We start from the raw sequence: 10,450 nt of genomic DNA, 5'->3' as shown, positions 1-10,450 counted from the left end.
CACACACACACACACACACACACACACACACACACACACACACACACCCTGTGATTTTATTGATGTAGGAATCTCCTGATAAGGAACTACCTTTACCAATTAATTCTAGTGCTTTCCTTCTATTGATTATTTATTCTGTCGATAGCTTATTTGTACCTTGTTGTTTGCATGTTTTCTCTCCCATAGACTGAGCTTTTTGTATCCCCCATGCTTAGGATACAGTAGGAACTTAATAAATGTTTATTGACTGACTGATGTCCTGACCATTGTAGATGGGCTTCTGTTCTGCATCTTGGGGTCTTTGGTGTCAGAGGTGCTGACAAGCTAGGTGACTTTCTCAGGTTACATGGCCAGTATGTGTCAGAGTCAGGACTTGAACCCAGGGCTCCCTGACTTCAAGGTCAGTGTTTCTTCTCACTAGACCATACTCCCTCTCTACATGTAAATAAATGCAAGACAATTTGAGGAAAGAGCAAACATGGTGGGTGGAGTGGGGTGATGATGGTGGTGGTCAGGAAAGACCTTCTAGAATGCGGCACTTGGGTTGAACCCTAAAGGAAGCTGATGGTTGAGGATGAGAGCATTCCAGGTGTGGGCCATGGCCTGGGTTTCTCTTTCTATGTGTGGGTCTCTCTGAGATTTCTGGCTAGCTCTGTTTCTCCATCTCCCGTCTCTGTCTTTGGGTGTCTCTGTCTCTAGCAGTATCTCTTATCTATCTCTCTGGGCATCTCTGGGGACCTTCCCCTCAAAGGCTGGGCCTTCCCCCCCTTGACAGGAATGGAGGTGGTCGCAGTGGTACCTTCTGTGCCTCTACCACGGTCCTGGAGATGATTCGCTGCCACAACCTGGTGGATGTTTTCTTTGCTGCCAAGATGTTGCGTAACTACAAGCCCAACATGGTGGAAACTCTGGTGAGTGGGCCCCCTTGTGCTTGGCGCTCCATCCTTCCCATAGCCAGCACCCTATTCATTCCAAGCCAGTCCATACCTTGTGCCCAGCATGCCATCTTTTCTGCATCATACACCCATCTATTTCCCATGCCCAGAGCCCTGTCCTTTTCACAAACGACACCCTACCCCTATGCCCAACATACCAAACAGGTCCACTCTATTCTCAATATTCTACAACATATGCCTAGCATTCATCCATTCTGGTACTGCACACCCAGCGTCTCATCTGTGCCTAATGCCCAGGCTACTTCATATCTAATGTTCAACATTCAGTCCATCTCATACCACATGCCAGCGTCCTGTCTATTCGATACCCTATGCCTTAGCCATTACAAATTCTATGCCAAATTCCCTGTTGATTCCAAATCTCGTGCCCCCATGCCTAGAGCCTATTTGATATTCCCAGTATCCCATCCATTTTACACATCATGTCACACATACTCCATTTTCAATGCCCTGTCCATTCTATATCCCATTCCCAGAATCTCATCCATGCTCAATGCCCTGTTCATCCCATAATCAGTACTCTGTCTATAATTTGTCATCAGCACCATCCATTCTCTATTCTATGCCCAGGGATCTGTTTCTTTTTCACCCCATGTCCACCATCCTGTTAATTCCATATGCTGTTCTTGGTGACACTTCTGTTCCATGTCCCACACTCAGCATCTCATCTGTGCCCAGTGCCCATGCCATTCTATGCCAGCATTGAGTTCATCCCTTACCTTCTGCCCAATACTTATTATCTATCCCATTTATTGTGCCCAGTAACCCATCCTTATTTCAGTGCCCATTCATTTTTATGCTCAGAGTCCAGCACCTAGAAACCACCTAGAAACCTAGAAACCACCCCGTGTCTGTGGTTAATGTCCTTGAACTTATCCCTTGTCTCTCCTTGGGTGGCATCTTAATAGCTTAGTGACTGAGAACTCTAAGATATCAGGCTTCTTATCTTAGCCTTGTTAAGAAAGCTTTCCCTCCTGGTCTCTTTTCCCTGGGATGGTGATATGTCGGGGAATGGGGTATGCAGGTGGATGGGCAGAAATGGCCCTGATAATAGCTCACCACCTCTTCTTCCTCCCTTGCTCCTTCTCTCCTCCCCTTCCAGGAGCAGTACCATTTCTGCTATGATGTGGCCCTGGAATACCTGGAATCATTGGAGACCAGATAGCGTGAGACGTGCTAAGTCTTGGAGGGGAGGGGGCTCATCCCCCAGGGGCTGGCCCTCCCATCACCTGCCGTCCCACCTGCAAGTGAGAACCCTGGCATGAGGGAATGACCTGGTCGCCCATTTGCCTGCCCTAGGTCACCCTGGCTCTGACACCATCCTGTCCCCTCCCCTCTTAGGCACAGCCCCCATTCAGTAGTCCTTGGAGAATGAGTGCAAGGGGGAGGCCCTGTAGATAGGATGTGGCACTATGCTGGATTGGGGTTTTCTCTAGGTCAGTCCTAGTACCCAGGAAGGTTTTAGGGACCAAATGGAGGGGGAGGCTGGGGATGAGGCCTCTCAGCCCCACTCAGGCTCATGTGGGCCTAGTAAAAGGACTTCAGTGTTATTAGGATGGGGCCACAGAGCAAAGAGGGACTTGTCTTAGTGGGTGTACCAGGCTGGCTTTATCAGACCTTGGAGGGGATAGGAGTTTGTCAACCGCAGCTACTTTGCCCTGAGATTGGGTCTTTGAGCTCATGATAGAGCTGGGCAGCCCTTGACTGAGAGAGCATTTAGATCATCAGGAAAGGGCCTTGAAGAGGTTATAGCTATTTCAGTCCTTCAGGGCTTGGGAGTACAAAGGGAAGAAGAAGGTGAATGGGTGGGGTTTGGAGTCTAGTCAGGTGCTCAGTTAAGAGGAGAGAGCCCTAGCTATGACTTCCTTGTAAGAGGTAGTGGTACCCATTGGACTTTTCCACCGGGGACTTGGCAGGCTCTAATGAGTGAACACTAACCTTTTCCTTGTATCTGAGAGGTCACACCCTCTCCTCCCCAACCCCCAGTGACCAGTCAGCCCATCTGGCACTGATCTACCCCCTTCACCTTCCCAGGCCAGTTTATTTTCTTGGGTTACTCATCTCCTGCATCCCCCAGAATGCTTTTTCATGACCCAAGGGGTTCTGGCCCTCCAGCCCCAAACTCTTCTCTGAACCAGATGCCAGATGCCTGAACCAGGGGGTGCTGAGAGCTCCCCGACCAGTTTCCCCTTACCCCAATATTTCCAGCCCACTGTGTTCTGAGAATGAAACTGATCCATTACCCTCTCCTCGCTCCTCCTTCACTCAAGAGTTTCATCCTCACTGGCCTAGCCAGGCCCAGCCCAGCCCAGGCGAGTGACAATCTGCAAGGCTGAACTATAGACCACCCTGGGGAATGGGGAGTCTAGAGACCCCTGGTGGGTGCCCAGTGAGGGCAGAGGGAAGCACCAGAGTGTTCTGGAGCACCAGAACATGGGTGTTTACTTGCATGTCTGGGTGATCCCAGGAGCAAGGATGCATATGTTTCTTTTCTTCTTTTCTTTCACGGATGGGGACAAGAAAGATCTTTTCACAATGGGGCAGGCCACATCCCCATTCTGTGCCTCAGTTTTCCCATCTGTAAACTGTAGATATGACTTACTGACCTACCTCGCAAGGGGCTGTGGGGAGTCACAAGCTGATGTTTGTAAATCGCTTTGTAAATAAAAGAGCTCTCTGAATGCCATGGATTGGGTCTGTGTGTACCTGCCTTTCCTACTTTATGACCCCGGGAGGTTGTGATGGAAAAAACTGCTGAATTAAAAAGTCAGGGGATTTGGGTTTGAACCTGATTATGCTACTGTGTTTCCTTGGTCAAATCACTTCCTCTCTGGGCCTCAAGTTTCCTCATATGTAAGATGGGTAACATGGTTTATATCCCACTTCTAAGCTTTGAACCTATGATTTCAGTGGGGCATTGGGAGGCCAGCTGCTAAACAAAGATCCAGATGTCTGGTCCCATAGCTAGACATTTCTCCCAATGACAAGTCCTAGAGTTCTACAGGCCAGAGTAGGGGTACCCAAGGTCCTACTAGATTCCAGCTCATGGTGAGTAATTCAGAGCAGACTCTGAGTAGTTATAATGGAGCCTATTGAGGACATGGCCCCTTTGAGGGCTTCTGTCATGGCTTAGCACCTTGGAGATGATGCCTGAAATGGGGGAGCTCCAGTGTTGCCTTTTGTCATTGATAATGCTCCCACCATGTACCCTTCATAGGAAGGGACTGCCTGGTATGGCCTTCCACACCCTTGCCAGTTTTTTCTTGGCATTCCTCCTGAATGGTTCCACCATAGTGTGCCATACCCAGATGTGGGGACATAGGGATCTGGAGGGGGTGTGTGTGGAGGGGAGTCAGAGCTGAAGAATGAGCCTTAGGACAGTGACCTCTCTCCTCTCCTGAACTGTCACCCATGAACTGGCACCTCCCATGTGAAGTCCCTGCTCTGTCAGAAACACAAAGAATGAGACCTTTCTTCCCGGGACTGATGGAAAAGCATACTCCCAACACAGTAGGCCTGACCTCCAGACACCACAGGGACACAGATCCACTCCAATTCCATCTCATGAGGTCTCAGAGCTGAAATGAAACATTCAAATCCAATTCTTTTGGCCACAGCAACTCATCAAGACTATACTGTAAGGATGGAGGAGTTGAGATTTATGCTGATGACATTTATGTTGACATCATGCTGACCCCAATAAAATCATGCATCTTTGAAGTATGATTCTACCTAGGTTGACTATGAGGAGAATAAAGGAACTAATGGGTCCAGCAGTGTCCAGAGTGGACCTTTTACACTGGATACTTCTGCTCAGCTGCTCAAGTATCAGCCTATTCTTTTTGCCAGGATGAAAGTATTTCTTATTTTTCAATGAACAAAAATCTATTTTCTTTCTCATCTTCCCATGAGAAAAAAAGAAAAAAAACTTTTATAACAATTATGCCTAGTAAAGTAAAACGAATTCCTTTATTGCCCATATCCAAACAATATACTTCTCCACCGGTACCCTGAGTCTATCCCTTCTTTGCTGGGAAGCCCATCTCTGGAATCATGGTTGGTTGGTCTTTGCATTGATCAGAATTCTCAAGTCTTTCAAAGTTGTTTGTCTTTAAAATGTTCATGTATAAATAGGTCTCCTGGTTCTGTTCACTTCCCTCTGCATCAGTTCATACAAATCTTCTTAGGATTCTCTGAAATCCTTTCCATAATTTCTTACCGTGCCATAGACTTGCTTTACATTAATATACCATACCTTGTTCAGCCATTCCCCAAACTCTAGCCCCAAACTTTCCCTTTTACTTTACAGTTCTTGGACACCACAAAAAGAGCTTCTTTCTGTACTTTTCTATCTAAAAGACAGTATATTATAGATAGAGAATCAGCCTTGGAGTCAGGAAGATCTAGGTTCAGGTGTGGCTTCTGAGAAGCCACTTAACCTCTGAATGCACCAGCCAGAGGATCTGGGTTCAAATCTTAGCTCTTCCACATGCTTCCTTTGTAACCTGAGGCAAGTCACTTAGCATCTTTGAAATGGGGAGGGGAAGCTGGACTCAGTGACTTTGAAGGGCTTTTCCAGCCTGAGAATATATGATCCATGTGACTACAAGTTATAAGGAGTGGCCAACCTGTATTGGTGGAGGGAGTTTCCATGCTGAGAGATCCCTGCATCAGTGATAGTCAGAGAGTCCCCATACTCAGTCTTGATGGGGAGTCAGGACTCATCCATATGAAAAATAACAATGTATAGTGAAGGGCTAAGAGATGATCTATAGAAAGTAGCAGCTGTAGGAAGCCAATGAAGGGGCAGATTCATCTGGGTGGGACTTGAAGGGAATAGGAAAAAAAGAAGGAAATGACGTTTATTGAGTGCCTACTGTGTACCAGGTGCTGTGCTAAGCCCTTTGCAAATATCTCATGTGCTCCTTACGACAATCCTAGGAGACAGGATTATATTATCTTCATTTTACAGTTGAATAAAGTGAAGCAAGGAGAGGTTAAATGTCTTGCCCAGGGCCACACTTTCCCAGCTAGTATCTGAAGTCAAATTGGAACTCAGGTCATCTTGACCCTAGGCCCAGTGTTCTATCCACTGGGACACTGAATTCCCTCTAGGCTTCAAGGATTTGCATTGATAGAGAATGGGACCCCTGTTGGTTGTAGTGGTGGTGGTGGGGAGTGGGGGAGATATTTCTGGTTACAACCAAGTTGTAAGGAGCTGAGAGGATGACTTTGTTCCCTCCCTGGGATGCCAAGCTGCCTGAAGAGGCCTCCCAGGATGCATTCTTTGCACTAGTAAGATATCTGCCCAGGGAGGGGGGAGGTGTGTTACCTTCTTAGTTTTCTGTACCAGTATCTCAAAGAGCTGGTGTATCTTTCAGTTCTATGCCCAGATATGAGGACATAGGGTCTACTCAGGCTTCAACCCTCTGGCCTCCTGGAGAGAGTCACACTTGAATGGTGATGTTCTGGTTTAGCTTTTGTTGTTGTTCAGTCGTTTTTGACTCCTCATGACTCCATTTGGGGTCTTCTTGGTAAAGATACTGCAGTGTCTTGCCATTTCTTCCTCTGGCTCATTTCGCAGATAAGGGAACTGAGGCAAATAGGGTTAAGTGACTTGTCTAGGGTCACACAGCTAGGAATTGTCTGAGGCCAGATTTGAACTTAGGTCTCCCAGACTCCAGGCCTGGTGCCTCTGTATACTATGGCACCCCCTAGTTGCTTTGGGGTATGATAAAGTAGGGAGGTCTCAGAATAATTTCTTCAGCACTAATGCCTGGGTGGTATAAAACAGCTGGAGGGCATAGTGGATTGTGGAGTGGAGTTGGCATGAGGAAAATCTTGTATGACCCTAGTGCTAAGATCCTAGGCAAGTCCTGCAATTTCTTAGCCTCAGACTCCTTATCTGTAAAGTGGACATAACAGCGCCTACCTTGTAGGTTTGTTGTGAGGTGCAAAGAAGAGAACATAGGGGAAGTATTCTGCAAACCTTAAAGGACTATCTAAGTGCTATTCTTATGATAGATTATTATATAACAGTAAGTGTATACAAACATACATACATACATATATATAATTTTAATAAAGTGCTATTGATAAATTTAATAAAGTGCTATTATAAATTTATATTATATTTATATGTTTATATATTTATATTATAAATTAAATTTAATAAAGTGCTATTAATAAGTGCTATTGTTACAATAGCATAGCTGGGTGGAGCAGTGGATAGAGCACCAGGCCTAGAGTCAGGAAGGTTCATCATCTTCCTGAGGTAAAATCTGGCCTCAGACACTTACTAGCTGTGTGACCCTGAGCAAATCACTTAACCCATTTTGCCTCAGTTTCCTCATCTGTAAAATAAGCTGGAGAAGGAAATGGCGAAGTACTCCAATAACTTTGCCAAGAAAACTCCAAATGGGACCACAAAGAGTCAGACAGTATGGAAAACAACAACCATGATTGTTACAAAAAAGTGTTCAGGCTATACTCTTTTCCTTCAGTTCCATTCCTCCCTCTCCTGACTTCTCCACCTCCCTCCCAGCAGCTTTCTCACCCTAGAATGCTTCTGCTCTATGGTCCTCTCTTCTGATTGGTGAATTCCTGGCCTGGACCACGATTCCATGAAATGTTCAGGCCATGCTCACTTTGCTCCCAGCTTCACTGCTTACTCTCTAGATTTAATCTGCCTGCCAGAACCTGGCTGGCCTAATTGCATGTATCCTCTCCCATCCCCTGGCTTTCTAGCTTCCCTTTATGTCTTCCTCCTTTGAAATGTAAGCCCCTTGAAAGTAGGTACTATATATTTTTGCTTGTATTAGTATACTTGACACTTCACATAATTCCTGGAACATAATTAATACTCTATCTATCTACCTATCTATCTATCTAATCTATCTCTGTCACCATCCATCCTTCCATCCATCCATATCTATCCATTCATCCAATTACATCCATCCATCTATCTACATTCATCCATCTATATCTCTCCAGTCATCTATCAGTCTGTCTATCATGCATTATCTCTTTGTCTCTCTCTCTCTCTCTATCCACTGATCTCCTTCCTGAAAGTCCATGAGAGAAGGACCCTATTGGATTTGTCTGATCCAGGAGACTGCAACTTGAGAGCCAGCATGATACATTTGAAAGTGTCAAAGTGTCAAAGGCTTCAGAACCCGTCCCTGTTGATGTCTACCTGTATGACTTTCAGCAAGTCACTTAATCCCTGTGGGCCTGATTCTTCATCCATAAAATGAGTGGAGTTGGATGAGGTGATGTCTGAGGCCTTGTCCAGCTAAACATCTCTGATCCTGCCATAATTAAGACCGTCTCATGGAACATGTCCAAAGTTACCTTTCCTGCTTCTGGATGATGTGTTGTGGCTTAGCACTTAGCCTCTTGGGGGATGATGAACTCCTGGGATGCTTTTGGCCAAATGATGGTTCAGTGCTGAAGGATGTGGGTGATTTGAAATGATGAAGCACACTGCCTTCCATCATTGACTGCTGGTTCAGGTTGGCTGATGACTTCATAGGCTTTTAAAAAGCAGAGACTATTTACAGGTTATTCTCTTGCTTAGCCTCTCCCTGGTGGAGAGTAGTATGCTTAGTGTCTAGTCTCCCAATGAGGAGTTGGGGGATGGCTGGTGATCTTTCCTTCCATCCTATTATAGCTCCCACATGGAGCATGAATTCAGCCAGGTGAGCTTGTGCCTGGGGTCCCGACTGCCTTTTCTACTTTGTGCTTTCTTTCTTGAGGAGGTTATCAAACATCATTTTCAAGGTAGATATTTCCAGGCTTAAAGGTGAGCTTGTGATCTTGAGAGGTCTCCAGGTCTTGAGTTCTTTTGATCTGAGCTTATTGGAGACATGGGAAGGAGTCACTGGCAACTATTTCAGCAATCTTGGAGAAGACAGCCATCAAGACATAATCATCAATAAGAAAATGGGTCCAAATCTGGCTCATTTTACTGGAGAAATGGAATGACAGTAATTTGGACAGTGCAGAGCCAAATGAAATGTGGCTGTATCTATCAGGTGCCACCAACTGCTTTCTGTTCTGATGAGGCTGGTTTAAAAATCAGAGTCCCAAGAGACTGTAATAATAGTTATAGCCTCAGCTGTTGAATTCATTTCAACTATTTGTTTATTTTTCCAACATGGCAGTAGTGAGAGTCTTTTGTATCTTAGTATTTCTTTTGTGTAGAAGAAATAAATTCCTGTTCCACAGCTGACTTCTATTGGACACTGAGCAGTTCCACTTTTTATGGAAACCCTAGAGAGGAACCAAAATCTGAACTTTAGATAATTGTCCCTGGGGGTACTGCAGTGATGGGGGTCTAATGAGCTGAAGAGTATGAGAAAAGGTATCATCACCCTTCTGTTGTTAGAGGTCAGGTTCCCTGAGGCTTGAACCTGATTCAGACAGCATGCCTGAATCCACATCAGAAGGTTGCCTTTGGAGAGTGGGAGTGGGTGCTCTCTGAGCCCAGCAGTGGTTGTTTATGTTAGACTATGATGAGTAAATGAAGGAAAAAAATTGTTAAGCACTTACTTTGCCCCAGCTGTGTTAAGTGCTGGGGATGCAAATATAATAAGTGAGATAGTCCCAGCTATTAAGAAGCTTACATTGTGATAGAAGGAGACATCTAGGGGAGTGGTGACCACAGAAGGGAGTGTTTGGGGAGTCATAGGGATAGTGAGTGGATCCATGGGGCACCTTTTTTTCAGAAATAATGGTAGTACTGATTTGATTATTGTGGAAGAGTGCTGAGAGCAAGAGGTGGAAGATTTGTGTTTGTGTGCTGGGGGTGTGTGGAAACTTAGCAGACAAATGATAAGATGGTCTGCTATATGGGATGTAAAATGTGGAGTGGAAGCAGAGTCTGGCCTGGCACCTGGGGCCCAATAGATATAATAGGCCAGGGAAGTTGACACTTAGTCATCAAATGAAACGTCATCAAGATCCTAGGGCAAGAGCTCCAAAGATGAGAGGGGACATGGATGCTAGAACTCTCTGATGGAGGGTCTTGGTCCAGGTGGGAGAAGCAAGCCTGGGGCAGCAGGCAGACTGCAAGGTGGCCTGACTGACTGGAGAGAATGTGAACATGGACATAGGGTGACAATGTAATGTAGATGAAGAGCTTTGGGCGGGAAGTCAGGGAACCTGGATCCTAGCCCTAACTAACTCATTAACCCTGGGAAAATCACTTCCTCTCTGGGTCTCAGTTTTCTCATCTGTAAAAAGGGATGTTTGGACTAAATGATTTTTAAGGTCTCTTCCAGATATCTAGATTCCATAATCTTTCCTTCATTACTTTTCTCCCTCCCTCCTTCCTTCATTCCTTCCTTCCCTCCTTCCTTCCTTTCCTCCTTCCCTCTTTCCCTTCTTCCCTCCCTCCTTCCTTCCTTCCTTCCTTCCTTCCTTCCTTCCTTCCTTCCTTCCTTCCTTCCTTCCTTCCTTCCTTCCTTCCTTCCTTCCTTCCTTCCTTCCTC

At 45.7% G+C, this 10,450-nt stretch overlaps 1 protein-coding gene across 2 annotated transcripts in view; it reads left to right on the top strand.

Annotated features, from left to right (window-relative positions):
* Window positions 1-3,642, top strand: part of PTPRU (protein tyrosine phosphatase receptor type U) — a 104,670-nt gene extending 101,028 nt beyond the window's left edge. For both annotated transcript variants that reach the window (XM_069079287.1, XM_069079286.1), the window contains exons 29-30: window positions 776-911; window positions 2,059-3,642. In XM_069079287.1, coding sequence (XP_068935388.1) covers window positions 776-911; window positions 2,059-2,121 — 199 coding nt within the window. In that variant the 3' untranslated portion in view covers window positions 2,122-3,642. The remainder of the gene's footprint in view (window positions 1-775; window positions 912-2,058) is intronic.
* The last annotated feature ends 6,808 nt before the right edge of the window (window positions 3,643-10,450 follow it).

This window comes from Petaurus breviceps, unplaced genomic scaffold (genome assembly GCF_028583685.1).
Source record: "Petaurus breviceps papuanus isolate PSGF00001 unplaced genomic scaffold, PetGlider_PUasm1.0 91041, whole genome shotgun sequence".
Classification (NCBI taxonomy): domain Eukaryota; kingdom Metazoa; phylum Chordata; class Mammalia; order Diprotodontia; family Petauridae; genus Petaurus; species Petaurus breviceps.
This window is presented reverse-complemented; position numbering and strand designations above follow the sequence as displayed.